Source organism: Galeopterus variegatus, unplaced genomic scaffold (assembly GCF_000696425.1).
Source record: "Galeopterus variegatus unplaced genomic scaffold, G_variegatus-3.0.2 Scaffold13104, whole genome shotgun sequence".
In the NCBI taxonomy this organism is placed as follows: domain Eukaryota; kingdom Metazoa; phylum Chordata; class Mammalia; order Dermoptera; family Cynocephalidae; genus Galeopterus; species Galeopterus variegatus.
This window is the reverse complement of record NW_007739215.1, coordinates 14,225-37,245: the sequence shown is the minus strand read 5'-3', so window position 1 is coordinate 37,245 and position 23,021 is coordinate 14,225. Positions and strand designations below refer to the sequence as shown.

The window sequence follows — 23,021 nt, the reverse complement described above, 5'->3', positions numbered from 1 at the left end:
TACAATGTGATACTACCTCACACTCCTTAAGATGTCTTTATCAAAAATAATAAGTGTTGGTGAGGATGTGAAGAAATGGGAACCCTTGCGAACTGAAGGTGGGAATGTAAACTAGTACAGCCACTGTGGAAAACAGTATGGCAGTTCCTCAAAAATTAAAAATAGAATTACCATATGATCCAGTAATTTAACTTTTGAATATATGCTCAAAAGAATTGAAAGCAGGGTCTCAAGGAGATATTTGTACACCCATGTTCATAGCAGCATTATTCGCAATAGCTGGAATCTGGAAGCAACTCAAGTATCCATCAACAGATGAATGGATAAGCAAAATGTGGTATTCAAATACGATGGAATATTGTACAGTCTGAAGGAGGAAATTCCAACATATGCTACAAAGTGGGTGAAAGCTGAGGACATTATACTAAGTGAAATAAGCAGTCACAAAAAGCCAAACACTGTATGATTTCACTTATATGAGGTACTTAGTCAAAATCATAGAGACAGGAAGTAGAATGGTGGTTGCCAGGGGCTGGGAGGAGGGGAGAAAGGGAGTTATGGTTTAATGGACATAGAGTTTCAGTTTTACAAGATGAATAAATTTTGGAGATGGATGTTGGTAGACATTAGATGGTGGAAGGAGATGGTTGCACAACATTATGAATGTATTTAATGCCACTGAACTGTTCACTTAAAAATAGTGAAGATGTTAAATTTTATGTTGTGCGTATTTTACCAGAATTTAAAAAATTGGGAAAAACTGTAATTCAGATCATGTCACTCCTCTGTTCACTGCCCATCCCCATCCCCATCCCCATCAACACCACCACTGGCTCCTGTCTCAGAGTGAAATCGCACACCCCTATAGTTACCTGCGAGGTCCTAGAGACCTGGCCCCATTTTCTCTCTCACCTCATCTTCTACTGCCCCATCGCTCACACCATTTCAGCCACATTGGCTTCCATGAAGTTTGTAAAACATGCTAGACACATTCCCACTTCAAGGCTTAGCGCTGGCTCTTCTCTCTACCTGGAGTGCTATTCCTCCAGATAACCACATGGCTCCCTCTCCTGCCTCCTCAAATCTTTATGCAAATCTTTCCTCTTCAATGAAGGCTAATCTGATGCCTGTTTAATACTATATCCTATCCACTCATTCAATCCCGGCCCCTAGCACTCCCAGTCTTCTTTACCTGGCTCTAGTTTTTCATTTTATTTTTTCTTTAGTGCTTATAACCTTCAACCTTACTAAATAATGTATTTATGATTACTGTTTTTCTGTCTCCTTCACAAGAATATAAGCTCCTTGGGGACAGGGATACTTGTTCTGTTTGCTGATGTACTCCATGTACTTAGAATGGTACCTGGCACTTAGTAGGCATGTAATAAATGTTCATTGAAAGAATGAATTAATAAAATTTCCATCTAGGTTTCAATCAGTAACTTTTGGCTCATTAACCAGAGGAAACCAAACATGTTCCACCACATATTTAGCTAAGATTTGGAGCATGCATGGAGTGAAGTGTTGTAAAAAATCACCTGCTATACTCAACTACCTACCCCCTTCAATGCATATACATAAAGGTTAAAAAGAATAATAAGGGCAAAATCACTGTCAGGTGGGGACTGCAGAAGGGAAGGGGCCTTGGTTGGATGGTGTTTTTGAGCTGCCTTTGTATGCATGCTTGTGGACCCTTTGCATGTCACTTGACACATGTCACCAAATGGTCTGGTGCCTAGCTTCAAAAGCACCACATAATCAGGACCCAACTCATCTAACTGACCACCATTTTTCCTCACTCACACTGAGCGAATGCGGGTCTGCCTGTGTCCAAGTCTGAGAGAGGGGCTGCAGGCAAGTGCTCATTTCTTTCTCTTACTGTGGACTTTTCCTGGCAGCCAAGATGATGAGATGGAAAAAAGCAGATGAGTGGCTACTCCAGAAGTGCATTGGCGGGGTCAGAGGGATGTGGCGCTTCTGTTCCTACCTCAAGGGCAGTGCAGGTGTGTTCTTGGAGTTGTTCCTGCAAGTTCTTAACAGTTTCCGGGTCATCCCAGAGCCTCAATAGACAGTTATGTGTGTCTATGATGAATATAAAAAATGTTTAATAATGCAGTTTGGAAAAAAACATTGGTTTAAAATGATTTTTGAAACATTTGAAAACAGGGGTCCATGGGCGAGCCCGGTGGCGCACTGGAGAGTGCACCACTTGGGAGCACGGCGGCGCTCCCGCTGAGGGTTCGGATCCCATGTGGAGACCGGTTTCCCGCTCACTGGCTGAGCGCGGTGCGGGCGTGACACCAAGGGTTGCGATCCCATTACCGGTCAGTAAAAAAAGACAAAAAAAGGAAAAAAAAAAAAGAAAAAAAAAAAAAAAAGGAAAAAAAAAAAAGAAAAAAAAAAAAAAAAGGAAAAAAAAAAAAGAAAAAAAAAAAAAAAAGGAAAAAAAAAAAAGAAAAAAAAAAAAAAAAGGAAAAAAAAAAAAGAAAAAAAAAAAAAAAAGGAAAAAAAAAAAAGAAAACAGGGGTCCATACCATGAGGGTTCTTTAAAAGGTTCATGGAAAGATTGTATTATCTTTTAATTCCATTTTTCCATGAACTTTTTGAAATACCTTCATATAGGGTAGGATAAAAGCAATCAGCTTCCCTTTCATTCATTCATTCACTCATTTAACAATATTTGTCAAGCACGACTATGTGGCAGCCACTGTGCTGGCAGGTTGGGATACAAGGTGAGCAAGGGCCATAAGTTTTTGTTTCATAAAGTTGCCCCTACAGTTGGGAGACAGACAAGGAATAAGTAAATATATCCCTGTAGTGAAAGTGGTGGGAACCACTGCATCCTGTTCGACGGGGTCCAGTAGTTTCTCGGTGCTGGGTGGCCAACAGCTGGCACTGGCTAACACTCCAGCTCAGCAACATTATGTTTCTTTCAGGGACAAGTCCTTATTTTAAGAGTGAAATCCTGGGTCTCCAGGGAGCAGGTAGGGGAGAACTGGACAGACTGTATCTTTCACTTTGCCATTCAGAATTCAGCCCTGGCAAAGTTGTACAAGAAGGAATGTGGTCTTTGGCACCTTTTGGTTCCAGCATCCTTCTGCAGGCTGCTCAGGGTCCATGTTCTTTTCCCCTGATCTTCAATTTTTGAATAAAATTCAAATGTCTCATGATCCATCCTCAGAGTCTTGTAGTTTTCTGTAAAGTGACAGTTTTCTAATAACAACAGTAACAAAAAGGTCACAAAGGATCACTGTCTGTTAAGTCTCTTCTCCCCGTGCCTCCCATCTTCTCCCACATTAGAACTTTTCTGGAGATGGTTTCTTAACCCAAAGCAGTGAGTAATGGCGATGTCTGATCAAATAGAGCAGGCCGGTGGGGGTGGGGTGGGGAGTATCAGCTTCTTCACCCAGATGCAGCAACCACAGAGGCAAGATTAGGGTGCAGCTCTGTACCTACCCCTGTCTGATCTGTAGGTGAAGAGTTGGTGGACTTCTGGATCCTTACTGAGAAGATCCTGAGCTTAGATGAGCTGGACCTGGAAGTGAGAGACTACTATCTGTCCCTCCTTCTTGTGCTGAAGGCCACCCATCTGCAGGAGGGCTCCAGGGTGGCAACTCTCTGCAACATGAACATCAGTAAGAATTATAATACATAATTGAAATCTTTAGAGGATGCAACCAAAAAATCAATCCTGTGCCTGATAATCCTCAGTCTCTTACTTTGCAGGCTTTCACCATCTCCATCCTGTATAACATGAACATCAGTAAGAATTATAATACATAATTGAAATCTTTAGAGGATGCAACCAAAAATCAATCCTGTGCCTGATAATCCTCAGTCTCTTACTTTGCAGGCTTTCACCATCTCCATCCTGTACGTATCAAGAATGTCAGTAGGAACCCCAACCCTTAACTGGGGAAGGGTAGAAAGAGACCAGTTGTCTTCAGGCTGGTACTTGCCTCTTCCTGAGATATTACCTGCCAGTGAAGGTTGACTGGAAAGAGGGAAGAAGAATTGGGACAGGGTAACTGAAAAACTCCTGTATCTTCTAAGCCTGCCTAACTCTCAGTTTTTAAAAAAGTTGGGATTCTCTAGAACAAACGATAGCCCGCAGACCAAATGGAGTACATGTGGCCTGTGAGCTAAGGATGCTTTTGCATTTTTAAAGGGTTAAAAAAAAAGAAGACTATGTAATAGAAATTGTATGTAGTTCACAAAGCTTAAAATATTTCCTATGTGGTTCTTTACATAAAAAATTTTGCTGACCCCTTCTTTAGAACATCAGATCATCCATATTTGTTTGTTTGCTTATTAAGTGAGGAGACATTACTAACCCCAATACAAATGTGTTCCAGAAGATTTGTTGCTTGAGATTAGCCATACTCCTCTCTATTCACATAAGTAATTGAGAACTGGTGACATTAAAAATCAAGGCTAATAAGGACCCCTTCAAATTATCCAGCCTAAACCCCTTCCTTCACTCATATCTGACCCTGAGGAATCTCCTTCAGAAGTACATGTCTTTTATTCTTCATCATTTTTTCTTGTGCTTTTTGCTTTTCTTTATAATAGCATTCAATAGTGTAAAAAGTAACCTGAGGAAGCCCATAAAATGGCATCTGTCTATGGGGAAGAAAGAAGGTAATCAGAGAAAAGAGTCGCTGTGCACTGGGCAAACCCTAAAAATGTGTCCACTATATATTTTACCTGTCCACAGCCCAGGATTGCATGAGGAATTAATGAAATTCTATACACAGACACTGGGAAAAAATTTTAAATGTCTTCACCATCATCATTATTGCCATTATCACATCATTTTTACCCTTTATCTCTCTGTGTTCTTTCCAGAGTCCCTCCTAAACCTCTCCATCTGGCATCCCAACCAGTCAACCACCACAAGGGAGATCCTGAGCCACATGCAAAAAGTGGCTCTGTTCAAACTCCAGAGCTATTGGCTCCCAAACTTTTACATCCATGCCAAGATGGCCATGGCCAAGGAGAAGGCATGCCATGGTCTGATGCAGGAATATGAGACTCGATTGTGCAGTGTTTGCTACACCCACGCAGGAGGGCTTCCTCTGAACATGAGCATCAAGGGGTGCCACCACTCCCAGAAGCGGTACTCAAGCAGAAAGGCCAGGAGGAAGATGTGGCAATTGACAGATCCCAGCTCTTGGTCTCTGGAAATGGACTGCAAACTAGATACCAACATTATGCCCCCACAGGAGAAGTGTCCTCAGAAGAAGGTGGTTCTACAAATGCCTTCCCTGAAAGTGCCCTCTCCAAAGGAGAGAATAATCAGTTCCCTGGAAAAGGATGTTCACTGTGCCTGGAGGTCCAGCATGAATAAGAAAGCCAAGAGCCACCTCCACATGGAAGGCCTCTTTGAGACGAAGTTCTCTGCCCACCTGAGGACTGTCACCCCCTTTTTTAATCAGTGCTCCCAGATGACAATCAAGAATGCCATCAAGAAAAGCCCCTCCTCCATGTACACCCACTGGGCCTTGAGTGCTGATGCCTGTGCAGGGAGTCCTTTCCGGGAGCACCTGAAGAAGCTGAATTTGAAAGTAGAGACCCAACTCCTGGACCTCTGGCAGGACCTGCACCATTTCCTCAGTGTCCTGATGAGAAATAGGAAGAATGGAAATGCCATCTTTCGTTACATGCTTGGTGACAGAATCTGTGAGCTCTACCTGAATGAGCAGATCGGCCCACCCTTACCACTCAAGTCCCAAACCATCCAGGGCCTGAAAGAACTGCTACCTTCTGGGGACATGAACCCCTGGATTCCCAAAGCCCAGAAGGAGATCTGCAAGGTAGGCCGTGCCTCACAGAAATGGGTTAGTATCTGGCAGATTAGGTCAAGACTGACCAAAAATCCTGTCTCGTCATCTACACTGGCTAAACTAACAGTATAATTACCCACATAAATCTTTACATAAGAGTTCATTTATCTCTAAGGCAAAAGTTTTTCAGCTTTCCAAGAACCAGCCAAAACTCTGAAGTATAATGGAGGGGGAGTGTCAATACCCATCTTCTGTTCCTTCTTCACTTCGTCCCTATATTCAGTCTCCCAACCCATAAACCTCAGAGTATTCTACTGAGGGAAGTTTTAAGACACTGTTATAAGCATTAAGTATTGAAAAGCAGGGTTTTTCTCTTCTCTAGCAGCCATCAAGAAAATGACCAATTGGAAGGAGTTTATTCTTATCCTGAAACATTAGGTAAAAGGGAGGGAATATCCTGAATACTCACAGGAGGTGAGGCCCGTAGCATGACTATCATATCGTCAAGTGCATGGCAGAAAACAAATGGCAGAGTCAAGTTGAGTAGCTGATGAGCACCAAATAAAAGGGTCTACTCACAAAGGAATGAGAGGAGGAAAGTAAGAAAACCATAGGAATGGTGTAATGCCACAAGGCCAGTAAGGGCAGGACACCTTTATCATCCCTAGGCCTCAAGAATTGAGGAGGGGTTGCAGACACTAGAACCTGGTGAGAAAGATCTGTATGGAGTGGGACACTTGGCAGGAGCTGCAATCTTCAGTTGAGGGATGGAGCCAGTCCACAGTGATCTAGCTGAGAAGGATCGGGAGAATAGATACCCCAAGCTCACTCACCTCCTGCTTTCCTATCTCCTGACAGGACACCTCAGCTGAGGACCCCAATCAGAAGGCAAGGGAGGCTGTTGGTGTGGTTCATATAGGTTAATCTTCTGAGGCACGAGCAGGGTAAAGAAGGATAGAGAATAGATATAGAGGAGCAAATGGATAAACAGCAAATTATTCAGTGCTCTATAGTGTACTTACCTCATAAAGCACGTTCACACACATTGTGTCCTCTATGCTTCTCATCATCTCCAAGACACAGACAGAGTGGTATTGATGCCTCTGTTATACAGATGAGAAAAATGAGACTCAGAGAAAGTAAGCAATTAGTCCAAAGCCACACAGATGGCTAGTGGATAAACCAGGATCAGAACCCAGAAGTTCTTGGTTCCAAGTCCAGCATGATTTCCAATACATAATAATTATCCAAGCTTGCACATCCAGGTAGTGTCAGACCAGATCAGTCCAGTGGATCTACAGCTAAAGCTCTCCTTTGCAGAATTCTTGAGTAATAAATTCCCAAAGGCCTCCCTTCCTTTTTTGGAGGCATTTGGGACTAGATTCTCAGACTGGGATTGCACTTCCTGCATTAGCAAAGTCTCACAACAAAGTCCCCTGCTTGAGGCTTGGTCTTCTGCAAAGATATTGGAGGTATTTATATGTAGATGAGACTGACCTATCACAGTTTCTCAGACTAAAAATCTTGACATCATCCTTGACTCACCTTTGTGTTACACCCATGCCTTGTCTATTGGTGAATCCTGTTGGCTCAACCTTAAAAATTTATCCAGAAGTGAGCACTCCTCCCCTCCATTATTGCAACCACTCCCACCCAAGTCCCATCCTCTCTCACCTGGATTACTGCAGTGGACTTCTAACTGATGAGTCTCTGTCTGCCCTTACCCCTCAGCAGGCTCATTTCCACACCAACCCCAGTGTTTCTGCCAAAACATAAATAGTGTAATCTAACTGAAAATAGGTGAAAGAAAGTGTGTGAGGACCTTGAAAACAGATGGCTTTCTGACTCAGTAAAACCATTTCACTTTGAGTAAAATCTAAAGTCCTTGCTAAAACTAAAAAGGTCCTAGATGATCTACACTCCACCTCTCCTCCCTGGCTTCATCTACTATTTCTTCCACCCATGCTTATCACTCCAGCTATGCTGGGCACACTGCCAGCTTGGCTGTGCTGCTCCTGCTGTGTGTGACATACAGATGCCTGCATGGCTTAGTCTCCTGCTCCCCCAGGTCTCTATTCAGGAGTCATCTTCTCAGTGAGGACTTCCTTGGTCCTTTATATAAAATTTCAACTGTATCCCCATTTTACTTTTCTCTTTAGCACTTATAATTATCTAAATACACACATACTCAGAGTGACATTAGCAATATGGTGGAATAGGAGGTCCTCAACCCTTGTTAACCCACAGAAATACTGATTTGGCAACTTTCCAGTGACAAAAGTACCTTTTGGGAAGCTTTGGGGCCAGATAGGAGTTTGCAGCACCTCCCTGGAGTTCAAGACCAAGTAAAACTGCTTTGAGAAGTCAGGTCCATGCCTACAGTAGCAGGCCTACCTGTCATGGGTCTGACCACAGATCCAGAATCAGACCCACTCCTCTTTGGACTCAGCTCTAGCCTCATTTTTCTGCAATTCCACCACCAGCTCCACCTGACCATGGTTCTGGCAGAAATCATGCCCTCCTGAGACCCTGGCAATAGGCACATTGGCTGCAGACCTGACTGGACGTGGAAGCAGTTCCACCTTGCTCAACTGTAGTCCTAGAAGCCATACTGTCTGCCCAGGGGCCAGATGGGAATTATGCCAACCTATGCCTTCAGTAACAGGCAGTATTAGTCTATTTCTGCTGCCTATAACAAAATACCTGGAACTGGGTAATTTGTAAGAAAATGAAATTTATTGCTTACAGTTTCAGAAGGCAGAAAGTTCAAACTCCAGGGAAAACATGTGATGAAGTGACTCTACAGCAATGCAGGGTGTCACATGGTGAAAATGGTGGAGCAGAGAGAGAGAGCGCTCCTCATGTACTCTCCTTTAAAAGTCCTCAGAATCATGCTCATGACCACCATTAAGTCCTCACCTAATTAATCCATGTCCTAGGGCACTGTCCTCATAATCTAATGACTTCATCAAAGCCCCACTTTTCAATACCATAATAGGATTTTTTATTCACATAACACTGTCATAATGGGAGCCAAGTTTCTAATACCAAATGTTGGGGGACACAATTTAAACCTCAATGAGTTTGAGGGAACATTCAATCCACAGCACAGGCCCACTGACCCTGGACCTGACTGTGGACCCTGAGGCATCCCTGTCTACCCATGGACCTAGAGGCAGCCATACCCAGCCACAGATGTGATGATGGCTCTGTAAGACTGCTGGCAGACCCAGTTTTATCCCTGCCCACTCATGGACTCAGCTCTAGCCCTGAACACCTTCAGACCTGGAGGCAACCCCTATTGCCCATGGACCATGCTTCAGCTTCATCTGACCATAGACACAGCTCCAGCCCCATCCACCCACAGTCTCAATGGCTTTATCTGGTGATCCAACAGTAGGTCTGCTTGTAGACACAACCAATGCACCAGCCCAGAATCTGATTGCGCTGGGTGCTGAAAGTCTTTATATGCCAAAACCAGCCTGTAAAGAGTGAAAGCAGTGACTCCTCCCTCAAATTCAAAGACACCAATGCATGGCTACAAGGAGCACAAAATATCAGACACACATGACACCACCAAAGGAAATTAATAAAGTCCAATAATTGGCCATAAAGAAATGGAGATTCATAGACTGCTTGACAAAAATTCAAAATAATCATCTTAAGGAATTTCAGTGAGCTACAAGGGAACATAGAAAAACAACTAAACAAAACTAAGAAAAAAAATAAGTGTACAAAATAAGTAGAAACCATAAAAAATGAACCAAACAGAAACCTGGAGCTGAAGATTACAATGACTGAACTGAAAAATTCAATAAAGACCTTCAACAGCAGACTTAATCAAGATGAAGAAAGAAACAATGAACTCAAAGACAGGTCATTTGAAATTATTCAGTTAGAGAAAAAGAATGAAGAAGAGTGAAGAAAGCCTATGGGACTTATGGGACACCATCAAGTAAACCAATATACACATTATGGAAGTGTCAGAAGAGGAAGAGAAAGTGGCAGAGAGCTTATTTAAATAAATAATGGCTGGGTGTGGCCAGTTAGCTAAGTTGGTTAGAATGTGGTATTATAACAACAAGGTCAAGGGTTCAGATCCCCATACCAGCCAGCCACACAAAACAAACAAAAATTAAAAAGAAAAAGAAACCTCCACCAGAAAAAGTAGGCCCAACAGATCTGCAGCTCTCTGTGTGTAAACAAAAGAAAGAATGGCTGAAAACACGAATCTAGGAAGAGAAATGGACGTCCATGTTCATGAAGCTCAAAGGTACCAAAATAGGTTGAAATCAAAGAGGTTTACATGAAGATACATTATACTTAAATTGTCAAAAGCCAGAGAGACGGAGAACTTTGAAAGGAGGACGGGAAAAGTGACTTGTCATATACAAAAGAGCCCTCATCAGACTGTCAGTGGATTTCTCAGCAGAATCCTTGCAGGCCAAGAGAGAGAGGGATGATATATTCAATGTACTGAAAGAAAATAACTGCCACCAAGAATACTTTACCCAGACAAAGAATAAAGAAGAAATAAAAGCTTTCCCAGACAAACAAAAACTAAGGGAGTTTGTCATCATTAGATCTGCCTTGCAAGAAGTGCTAAAGGGAGTCATTTAAAATGAAAAGATGCTAAACAACATCTTGAAATGAAAAGATGCTAAACAGCAACATGAAAGCATATGAAAATATGGGTCTCACTGCTTAAGGTAAATATAAGGACAAATAAAGAATACAGGTGTACTTCAAAAAGGTTGTGGAAAATGAATTTAAAAGATAATACAATTATTTCCATGAGCTTTTTGTAATATTGTAATGAAGGCCATAAATCACCTTTACCACTAGCATATAAATTAGAAGAAAATGTGTTAAGAATAACTGTAGCCACAGAAATTAGTTAATAAAAACACAATATAGAAAGAAGTAAACTTTAACATCAATTACATAAACTTTGGCAGGAGTAGTAAAGTCTGGACTTTCTGAATGCAATTGAAGTTAAGTTTTTATCAGCTTAAAACAGACTTATAACTATAAAATGTTTGATATGACCCTTATTGCAATCACAAAAAGACACAATAGATACATAAAAGATAAAGAGAATATAATCAAAGTATATAACTACAAAAAAAATCACAAAGGAAGACATCAAGAGAGGAAAAAAACTATAAAACAGACATAAAACAATTAACAAAGTGGCAATAGTAAGTCCTTACCTATCAATAATTACTTTAAATGTAAATGGTCCAAACTCCCAAATCAAAAGACATAGAGTGGATGAATGGATAAAAAGATAAGACCCAATTGTAGATTGTCTACAAGAGAATCATGTTAAAGTTACATACATAGGCTGAAAGTGAAGGGTTGGAGAAAGATTGTCCATGCAAATGTTAACCAGAAAAGAGCTAGGGGTGGCTATAGACTTTAAGTCAAAAACTGTCAAAAGATATGATGAAGGTTATTATAAGTATCAATTCAGCAGAAAGATATAACAAATATAAATATATATGAAGCCAACAACAAATCACCAAAATATAGAAAGCAAACATTGACAGGTCTGAAAGGCAAAATAGCAATGTAATAATATTGGGAGACTTTAATACCACTCTCTCTACAATGGGTAGATAATCCATACAGAAACCAAATAAGAAAATAGCAGAACTGAACAACATTATAGACCAGTTAGACCTAATAGACATATATAGAACTTTCCATGGAACAGCAACAGAATACTCATTCTTCTCAAGTGCATACAAACATTCTCCAGGATAGATCACATGCTAGAGCACAAAACAAGTTTTAACAAATTTAATAACATAGAAAATATCTCAAGTATCTTTTCTGATCAATGACAGTAAAATAAAGCTAGAAATTAATAGTAGAAAATGAGAGAATTTAAAAACATATAATTAAACAACACACTCTTAAACAACTATCGTATCAAAGAATAAATCAAAAAGGACATTAAAAAATATCTTGAGACAATGGAAAAAAAAACATAATGTACCAAAACTTAATGAGATGCAGCAAAAACAGTACTAGAAGGGAAGTTTATAGCAATAAATGCCTACATTATAAAAGAAGATCGCAAATAAACCATCTAACTTTATACTTCAAGGAACTAGAAAAAGAACTAAGCCCAAACTTACCAGAAGGAAGGAAAAAATAAAGAGTAGAGAATAAATAAATAAAATCGAGTACAGAAAATCAATTTTTAATAAATGAAACTAAGAGTTGGTTTTTCAAAGACATACACACAACTCCCCCCATTCCTGCACTCTTCACATGAATGCTACATTTCAGCCACTCTGGAGTATTCTTCATTCTCAGACATATTCTTTCCCATCTCTGTGATTTGCTTAAGCGCTTCCCACTGCCTGGAATCCCCTTAACTTCCTTATGGAAAGTTATCCTGCAAGGTACAAATTTTACTTTAAATCTCCTTGCCCTTATGAATTCTTCCTGGATTTCCCTGGCTCAATCAGAAATAATTGTTCCCCTTTCTCTGCTCCAAGAAAACTTTGTTCACACCTGCATCACAGCACATGTCCTATCCGTCTTCATCACACTGGAAGGTGAGCCCCTTAGAATAACACTGGTAGCATATCGATCTCTACATTTCCAGCAATTTGCACAGTACCTGACACACAGGAAATATTTGTCAACTAAATAAATGAATGAAAGTGAGACTAGAGATAAATAAATCTAGCTAAGCACTAACTCACAGGTTTTGTTGTTGTTTGCTTTAATTTAATGAAATATTCTTCACAAATGGGTTAGATTTTCAAGTGTGAGATATAAGGATACAACAAAAAGAGATGCTTGGTTTTCAGGGTCATTTTGAGAATCAAATGAGATAGTAATTTGGAAAGGAACCAAGTAATAAACAAATGTCAAGTAATTGTCCTGAAAATTATTTGTTACACCTCTTCCAAAGTAAGTATTTATTACTATTTTTTGAAACGTACAGAGAGGCTATGTGAGCTGCCATATTCAGAGAAATAAAGGAATGCCTCCTGGTTGGTCGTCGTTAATGTTCATTGTTCCATTAGATCTCCAAATTAGAGAATCCAGAATCTGCAGCCTACTGAGCTCCCAGGTGAACAGAAGCAGGAAAGAGGCAGCAAGCTGAGTAATCACCTCATAACGCTTATGTTCTGTTTGGATTTCAGTTGCTTAGCCCCTGGTATGATGAATTCCTGGACGAAGAGGACTACTGGTTTCTCATTTTTACAGTAGGAGGGACTTTGGGTTGGGAGGAATCATGAGAGTGAGGGAAGAAAAGAGAGTAACTGCTGTTTTAGAAGACTTACTTATTAATCTTATTTGTGAAACTTTGATTTTTCCTGGAGGCAACTAGAGATTGACATGATCCCTTATGTACTGAAGATAAACCTCTCAAAGAAAAAGACAGTGCAGTGCATAAGCTGATTTTGAAGAAGTTACAATCCTGTAGAATGTCTTCCTTATAGAAAACAAGTGTGATTAGAAGAGGGAGGGGGTTGGTGTACAAAGGAGCAATGGTTCTTAACAAATTGGAAACAATCAGCATAAGTCTGTGTGACAGGGAGGCATGGAGAAATGAGTTATTATGACACTCTTCTTTCTGATCTAGTTTCTATAGCAAATACTGTCTGCTCCCCACTCCCTTCTCTTAGACTCAGACCAGGTTCATCCGTGCCAAGAGGCATAAAAGAGAATCTATAAGCAAAGAAGAGAACATCCTTCTTTATAAAAGAATACAGGAATCTCTGGAGTTGAGCCAGGCTTTGGCTAACATGGATGAAATGGATTCTATGCAGTGGCAAAAGATAGCTACTGATGACCTGAGACAAGGTGGGTCTCTCCAGGTAGAGGTGAAGTCTCCAGTGATTCTGTCAGGTAAGAGCAGTCACTTTAATTTTTTTGACCCTTAGATATAGGCAACTGGGAAATATTAATATTTAACATTTTGTGATTATTTACTATGTGTCAGCACTGTGCAATGTAAAGATTACCTTATTTGATTTTCAAAATAACCTGAGAGATAAATACTAAGTAAATGAGGCACAGAAACCATGTGACCTTCCCAAGGTCACACAGTAAGTGGCAGAGTTAGGATTTGAATCCAGACAGACTGACTGTAGGGCTCCTACTGAGGGAGCCAGAGCACTCAAATTTGGCCAGACTCTTGCCCACCAAAGCATCACCACAGTTAATGTTGAATAATTCATTTCCTGCATCTGATAAGCATGTTCCACCTCACAAAGCTTCTCCAGAATTAGGTCCAAGCGCATTTCAGTGAATATATTTTTAACAGCTACCCCCTTCCTTAACATAACACTTCAGTGTACCCAGACACTGGAGATAAGTGGTTAGGAGTATAAGGCTCTGCTGTCCCAGAAGTCTGGGGTCATATCCTCGCTGTACTATTGGCTGTATATATTTGAGCAATGTATTTAAACTCTCTTTAACCCCAATTTTCTCATCTGTTAAATGGGAATAATAAGCTTGTTGTGAAGGTGCCCTGAGATCATCTATGAAAGCTACTAGCACAGTGTTTGGCAATAGTAAGCATCCAATAAATGTTAGCCATGATTATTCAAAGTGAGCATACTGCTTTAATTATCTATGTTGAGAAATGTTGGAGTACTGCAGTATTTCTCAAGCTTCAATTCACAATAAACACATTTGACTTCATGATTCTTATATAAATATGTGTACATACATATTGGAAAAAATTTCACAAAACAATGCCTACCCTTATTAGATAAGCTGATGTATTCTAACATTCTCTGTTTATTCTATTTCATGTTGTAAAAGCTAATAATGACTCAATTCATTTTTTGACATACTAATGTCCTACACTTTGAATAATGCTGATAGGAGTAAGCAAAAGCTTTGAAATTTCAGTTGTACCACTGACTTACTCTGTGAGCTCAGGCAAGTCACTTCATCTATCTGAACCTCATTTCTTCATCTGAAGAGTGGGAATAATATCCCCTCCTTTACAGGATTGTTGAGAGCATTAGAGATAATATATTTATACAACAAGCAGGTGTTCAATAAAGGGTACTTGTTACATTACCACAAAAATATTAGTACCCAAGATTTTTTTAAACCTCAATGTATACTCTATATACAAAGCAAGATGCCCTGGATGCTTGCCCTTCAGAGCCAGGTTTGGTCATGAGTTATTTAAATCTAGCATAAACAGGACCTCTTTTTTACCTAAACTGTTCCGTCTTCTCTCTAAAACCTGCACCTCTTCCAGAACCTCTCCCAGGAATCAAGACAAAAGTAAAAGAAAGGATGGCTGGTAAATTTCAACATAAACATGCTGGGCAGTCGGTATTACTTTGGTGGCTATGGAGTGCCAGGGGTGGCCAGGAAGAGTGTGAACCACCCTCCATGGAGACCCTTTCCCTCCCCTCCACACACATCATTACTTTCTCTATCATTGCTGTTTTGGAGTCTGATAAACAGTCCCTTTTACATTTGCCCAAGCCAGGGCCCTGGCCCCTAGGTAGAATGATGCCTCCATTCAGGCTGCACCATAACATTCATTTGGGTGAGTTATTTCTTGTATGTGCATTAACAACTAGCTGTTGTTTCAAGTACCATCTCCGTTACCCAAGCACCACTCAGGCAGAAAATCTTCAGGTTTCCCTAAGGGCAGAATCTTCCCATTCTGGAGGAAAGGGGGAGTTATATTTCCTTGCTTTTAATTTGTCTTAGGGAACTTGTATTCTTTATGTAAACATTGTATTAAATAGGACTAGTATTCTATTTAAATAACATTTTATTTTATTTATTTTTATTTTTTTTTTTTTTTAAGATGACCAGTAAGGTGATCTTAACCCTTGACTTGGTGTTGTCAGCACCATGTTCACCCAGTGAGCTAACCGGCCATTCCTACATGGGATCTGAACCCATGGCCTTGGTATCATCAGCACCACACGCTCCCGAGTGAGCCACGGGCCGGCCCTTAAATAACATTTTTTTTTTTTTATTATTTTTTTTTTTTAAAAGATGACCGGTAATGGGATCTTAACCCTTGACTTGGTGTTGTCAGCACCACGCTCAGCCAGTGAGCGAACCGGCCATCCCTATATGGGATCCGAACCCGGGGCCTTGGTGTTATCAGCACCGCACTCCCCCGAGTGAGCCACGGGCTGGCCCTTAAATAACATTTTAAAGGCAATACCTTTAACAAAAGTATATGAATCTTTGAACCAAGAGTGGACCACTAGACTCTATTTTTTTCCTTACTTCACAGACATAAATAAAATGTCCTTTGAGGAATTATGCTATAAGAATCCAAAGACAGCCATAGAGAAGATCAGCGATGACTACAAACTATATTGTGAGAAAGCTCCTCAGACAGGCAAGTGTGTAAACTCAGAGACAGATCTGAGCCAAGCAGGTCTTCTCAAATCTAAGAGAGAATCTCTAAACTCAAGAGGCACAAGCCAAAGAAGACCATGCTTTGTTTGAAATGGAAAGGCATTCAGGGGATAATGACCATGTATGTATCTTTTCTTTTTCTCCTATAAAGCTATAGAAGGACATCATGAAAATGAAATGCAGTTGTAAATGAATGAAGATGATGATGATGATGATGATGAGAAGATTGTGCACCCCCACTTTCTTATCTAGTCATCACTTGGGGGTTTTAAATAATATGAATTCATCCTCTTCCAAGTTTCCCGGAGTCATAGATTTGTGGAAGGATGTTTGTAAGGGAGTGTTTTAGGGTGTAGCACCTGTAAGGGAGTGAGGAAGGAAGGACTGGGCAGAAGGAGATGCTTCACTATGAGGCAGCTCCAACAGGCCTCAGCAGATATGATAGGAAACCCTGGAGCTAGGATGGCCCTTCAGAGCTGCCCCTCCTTGAAGGAAGGGACATGAGCTTTTATACCTCGACACTGACCCACATGGAATGTGGATGCCCCTGGAGAGGAAATAACCTTGGGTCGGCAGTTTCCTTTAGCTGAGGCAACTCCCAGAGGGGGCCTCAGCTTTGAGCCGTCAGTCGCTATCACTCTAGGCAGAGGGGGAATGAGTACTTTGGTCCTAAAGGGAGGACCTGGGCAGCACCCAGTAGCACTCACGACTGTCCACTTCCTTTGTATAGAAATTTCACTCCATCTTGGAGTAGCTCCTCCAGGAATCTGGTTGGTTTCTTTTCCTGGGGAACTTATTTAAAGAAAGTTGATATACACTACTATAGTTTGTGTGTAGGCCACAATTAATACTCCTCTTTCTCTCCTGTGCTTCCCATCCTAGACTCCCTTCATGCTCAGCTATTATCTCTGCTAGTTTTGGGGGGCTTACTAAATAGGATGACCTAGACTCTCATCCCTGATGTACCCAAGCCCCTGGTCATCATGACTTCTTAGGCTGCAGCTGCTTTGCTTGGCAATTTATCATTGAAATTGGGCCATGAGTACCAAGTGTGGCAAATGAATTCTCCCCTGTCCTTGCTATATAGCTCATGATCCTGATGTTTAGGATCAACTACCCTACCAGTATGGTGACTCCTTTGCTTGCCTGCAGGCCTCTTGGCATAAGGAGCTTAAAGTAACTGAGCGTGTACTGTGTCCCCTGGTTGAAGCATTCCTCTGCCAGGAATCAGGATCTCTAGACCAGCACTGTCCATTACATGAGCCACTGGACCCATATGGCCACTGAGCATTTGAAATGTGACTGCTACAAATGGGTTAAATAAAACATGCTATTAAAATTAATTCTGGAGGGCTTCTGGTTGAGATGGTGGAATAGACAGTCTCTAGCATGATTCTCTCCTACAAATCAACCAATTTACAACTATAAAAAAGCAACAACAGCCAAGCTGGGGCCACTAGTGCTCAGAGGAAGAGGAGGAGAGACCTATGGAGTTCATGAAGGCAGGAGAAGCCACGATGAGAGAAAGAAAAAACTGCTCCCACCATTTTGTGCCATGGCTGCATCCAGGCTGGAGCTGCTGAGCAAACAGAGCAGGAGCTAGCAAAAGCTGCAGCTGTGCCCTTCAGATAAAGTTGCATGGGGGTGGCAGGGGAGAAGAGGTGGCCCCCAGGCCACCAAGACCACTAATAGGGTTCCTGTGGACCCACATAGGAGCAAGGAGCCACTCAGAGGCCAGTGAGTCATTGCAAGGGACCAGTGCACTGCCCGTGCCATGGGAGGTGTTTGCAGCATGGGCAGTGGGGGAGATGGGCCCAGTGGGGGAACACTGGGGCACAGCAAGGACAACTGACCAGAACCCCAATCAGTGAAGAACCAGTCAAAGGAGACTGGTCTGGAATATAGAATTGCATGGGATGCAGCTCGATGAAAAGACTCAGGCCCAGATCAGAGTTTCTATACAATCCACGTGCACCAGGTCTCTGGAGAGCCAGAATTACGTATAAGGTCAACCATTAAAACCTGAGTTGTACAAAAAGCCTTCCCTAGGGAATCAGTTGCAAAGCAACAATTTAGCTAAACCACACAGCTCAAGTACTGGTCTCCACAGGAAGTTCCCCCATTTTAGAAGTAAGCAAAGGACAAAAAATTAGTTCTGGCCCAGACATACCACCAGCACCTCAGTGCTGCCCAGGGACCTGAGGCATGGATCCAGGGACTGGACCCCCCCTCCACAACCAGGCACACTGCCAATGTCAAGGAACATGCCAAAAACATCACCTCCCTGTGGGTGGCCCACCACAGCCATCACAATAACCATGGCTGCCATGAAAGCAGCTAGATACCACAACCACTATGCAGATGGTCAGCTAGCCACTTGAGTGCATTAACACAAAGAGAGTCACCAGCAGAAACCAAAGAAAAGAAGAGGATGCCTCTCTCCACAAAGCCCATTCCAGAGTGACAGAAGAAGCATCTGCTCTACAATAATATTGGAGGACCTGAACACACCTCTCAGCGTTAGACAGATCATCTAGGCAACAAATCAACAGAGTAACCATTACTCTTTCAGAAGGAGGGGAGAAATCTAAGGTTAGCAGTGGTGGGAGGGGGGAGGGAGAGGAGGATAGGGAATGATTGGACAAGGAGCATAAAGAATAAGTATGATCTGTAGCAATATACATGCTAGTAATATTGATTCGATTAACATATGTCAACACTGAACCCCAAAATATGTATAATCAATTATGATTCAATAAAAAATTTTAAAAAATTAATTCTTCCCTTTTCCTTTTAGGGTTTTAATGTGATTACTAGCACATTTTAAGTTTCATATGTGGCTCACATTAAATTTCAGCTGGAGAGCACTGGTCTAGGCTCACAGAACCTAAAACTGTGAGAATGACAAGGTTCCCAAAGTTATTCATAATACTGATGGTACATGGAACACTTCTACTTTCATTCCTTGGTTCCCAGGACCAGGTACTCTACCTGTTGGGGACACAGCACCATATAATGGTCTTTGATTTATCCTAGAGGGTGATGCCCCTTTTCTCCAAGGTTTCATCTCCAACCTGGTTTCAAAGCCACATCTTTAAAAAGCAGCTTCATTACTGTATCAAGCCAGCAGCACCCAAAGATAATAGAACCAGTAGATCCCATTATCGTGGGACACACTGGCCATTGCCACACCTGCTTGCTATAAGTGTGTCCCTTGGTCAGACGCAATGTTATATGAGCTCCCATTCAGGGATCAAACACTTATGAGCCCCTGGGTAGTGATGCTTACTGAGTCCTTGCAGGTAGGAATATATATCAGTTCCAATCAAGATGAGTTGCTGCTCCTTAAGAGTAGAAGGGATTCAGTATAATCAATTTGCCATCAAGTGGCTGGGTGGTCTTTTTATTAGGTGTATCGGGGGCTCTGAATTTGTCTCTGTTGCTGGCAAGTTGAATGTTTGGCAGCACTGGCAGCTAAATCAGCCTTGGTGAGTATGGGGCACTTGCTGTTGGGGTCCATACATAGCCTCCATCCTTGCCTCCTAGCTACTCTGTTCAGTAGCTCATTGTGCCAGCACTAGGTGGCTTATGACAGAAACTTGCAGACAACAACTGGCCAGGTCATTCTGTCCACTTGGTTGTTTAGTATCTCTTTCATGGTAGTTATTTTTTCGTGGGCTTTAAGATACAACATTCTTCACACTTCATGCTTACTCTCATAGATCCATCTACATGTGTCTCCCCAGACCTCCTTGTCCCCAGTATTATAATTTTTCTCCTTTCACCTGCTTGGGCAGTTTCTTGTGCCATCTGACCCTGCTCACGACTGGTTCCAGGTGCACATTTCCATTTTATAATGGGGTACTGTTTGTCCCACCTATGGCCTGTTGGTCTTGAGGAGCCCACCTTATGATGGGCAGCTCTGTATGCTCACTTGATATCATATGGACAAATTCTTTGACCTAACCATGGCTCAGTAGCACATAGGAATATTTTTTGAACAGTGTAGTTTTCTGCTGAAAATGACATGACCTTGCTCCAGAACCCTAGGGATCTATTTCTTGATTCTCCTTTGTAGGTTTGCCATAAACTCCAAACATTGTCTTTTCCCACCACTGGCACTTCTAAGACCATGGGATCTGTTGACTTTTATCGCTTAAGTGGTAGGGCTGTTTACACCAGAGCCAGACTTGCTGCAAGAACATATTTCTACTCTGAGCCCCCCTAAACGCTGGCAGACTTATGGTTCAAAGCAGCATTTTCAAGTGTGGGATATGTGACTCAAGAACACAAAGAGTTCTGCTAGGTGTTGTGCTTCATTCTTAGTGGTGGGAGATGCAAGATGCAATTACTTGTCCTTATTTTGGAGGGGATGTCCAGGTATGCACCAGACCACTGGATTTCAAAAACTTTTATTGATATAGTGGACCCCTCAATCTTGGTAGGATTTATTTACCTTTACAGCACACGTGTCTTACCAAGGTCTCCAAAATCCTTAGCTTTTCTTGTTCATTTTCTTCAGTTTATATGATATCATTGACAGTTTCTGCAGAATACCCGGGTGTTTCAGTTCCCATTGGATTATATTATAACAGAGGGCAGAAAAAGTTAATACAGTGATAGGCAGAATAGTAAATATATATGTTGTTTGTCCATAAATGTGAACTGCTTCTGGTTCTTCTTTATGACAGGAATGTAAAAGATATATATCTTTTATTTATATATATGAGGGGGTCTTCAAAAAGTTCATGGAAAGATTAGTATTATCTTTTAATTCTATTTTTCCACAAAATTTTTGAAGTACACTTGTGTGTATATATATATCCTGAAAATAACAACTAACTTATAGAGAACTTTCAAATACAGAAAAATAAAACAGTATTACTGAATGATTTGAGAGTTGTCGTCAACCTAATGCCCCTTCACCCTCAAATACATAGTGTATACCTTCTACAGACAAGGACGTTCTCCCACAAAGCCTCAATACAATGATCAGAGTCAAGAAATTAACACTGATACATTACCATTTAATTTTCATAATTCAAGTTTCACCAAATGTCACCTTGCTATCCTTCAGTCTGAAAGAGTCTCTCAGACTTTCTTTGATTTTTATATCCTCGACACTTTTGAAGATTTCAAGGCTATTTTTATAGGTGTCCCTCAGTTTGTATTTGTCTAATGATTTCTCATGATCAGACTTAAGATGTGCATTCAGGGCATTCAGAAATATCATTGCTGTCCTTTTCATTGCAGCAGGTGGTGCTTAATTTTGCTTTGCTCCTTTACCAATGATGTTCCCTTTGATGGCTTGATTACTGTGGCATGCCTGTCAGGATTCTCCACTGTGAATTTAATCTTTTCCCTTTTATAATTAATAAGTATTATGTGGGGGAGGGCTATACTTTGAAATTATGTAAATATCTCACTCTTCATCACACTTTCAAGTTATTCATTTATTTATTTATATATGTATGGAATCGATTTCCTTTTTTATTCAATGGGTTATAATCTGTTACTACCATTATTTATTTTGATGTTCAAATTATCTCCAGTTTGGTCAATGGCACACACCCTTTGAGTTGGCTCTGTCTCCTTTTGACATGTGTCTTGAGCATGCTTTCTTGTATAAGATATCTGCCCCAGGCTCATCTCGTACTTTTCCTAGGGTTTCTAGCCCTAGAACCAGCCATTTCTCCAAAGAGTCTGGTTCCTTTTCTTAGTGACTGGTATTTAGAAGCAAAGGTATAGGAACTAAGTTAGATCATTGCTGTTAGGGTGTCACCACAACCAGCTCTTCTCAATGGACAGAGCTAGAGAACATATGTGTTTATGTATGCATGCACACAGAGACACATTTACATCTATATTTACTTCTGTCTCTATATTGAATACCATGAATTCACACCAATACCTTTGATTCAGGCCAACACCATTGGGTTCATTCTATTTTTCTCCTTTTTTATATTCCTACCTCCCTTTTCTGACAATGAGAAACCTGACTCCTATTGTCCTAAATTTATTTACTTATTCGATTAACCCTCTCTGTGTAACTAACCTCCTGTCTCTACTGCCACCCTCTTCTCCTCACGGATGCCCTCCTCTCCTTACCTGGACTCCAACACTCAGTATCAGCATATACCTCCATGCATGGAACTCCAGCATCACCTCCAGGATGCTCCTTTGTGAGGAAAACCTCCTTGCTCAGCTGCCTCTGATAACTTATGCCAGGCTACCACGTGTGGCCAACCTACTCATGCCACTCAGGCTCTGGCTCCCACACCTGGTCGTCCCTCCACAGGATGTCTTTCTCACTCTTCTCAGGTGATGACTCTCCACACCAGGCTGTACCCATTCCCCATATGAGTTCTTCTCTCATCTCGCTTGGACTCTCACCCCACGCCAGGTGACCCCTTAACATGGACATCATCAACCAGCTCAGGCTCTGATACCCCATGCTGAGCCACACCTAGCAGGTTTATCCTCATTCTGCCCAAGTTCCAACTCTCCATGCTGGCCTTCTCCTCTGTCCCTCAACGTGGATGTCCTTCTCACCCCCCTTGGACTCCCCATGCTGGGCCACCTTTTGCATAGATGTCCCCTGCTTCCATTCTGCCCTTCCTGTGGGTATTCTCCTCATCCTGGGTGGGCTTCAGCACCCACCGTAGTGTAGGGGGACTCCTTTTTATGTTACTTGGGATCTGACAGGTCACTGGGCTACTGTGGATCTTTTCCCCTTTTGGTGCTGGTTACCTACCTTGTTCTGCCCTAACAAATGGTTTTAGAACTTGTTTAGAATATGAAGATACCACTTCGAGTTTCTCTCCATTTTAGCCATTATCCCCAGGATGCAAT

The 23,021-nt window shown here is 41.5% G+C and overlaps 1 protein-coding gene across 1 annotated transcript in view; it reads left to right on the top strand.

Annotated features, from left to right (window-relative positions):
• Positions 1–1,898: 1,898 nt before the first annotated feature.
• LOC103581466 (regulator of G-protein signaling protein-like) overlaps positions 1,899–23,021 on the top strand; it is a gene marked incomplete at both ends in the record, with an annotated part of 34,649 nt that continues 13,526 nt past the window's right edge. Inside the window, 6 exons of the mRNA XM_008563290.1 lie at positions 1,899–2,003; positions 3,474–3,635; positions 4,849–5,816; positions 12,956–13,018; positions 13,442–13,664; positions 16,042–16,149. Coding sequence (XP_008561512.1) covers positions 1,899–2,003; positions 3,474–3,635; positions 4,849–5,816; positions 12,956–13,018; positions 13,442–13,664; positions 16,042–16,149 — 1,629 coding nt within the window. The remainder of the gene's footprint in view (positions 2,004–3,473; positions 3,636–4,848; positions 5,817–12,955; positions 13,019–13,441; positions 13,665–16,041; positions 16,150–23,021) is intronic.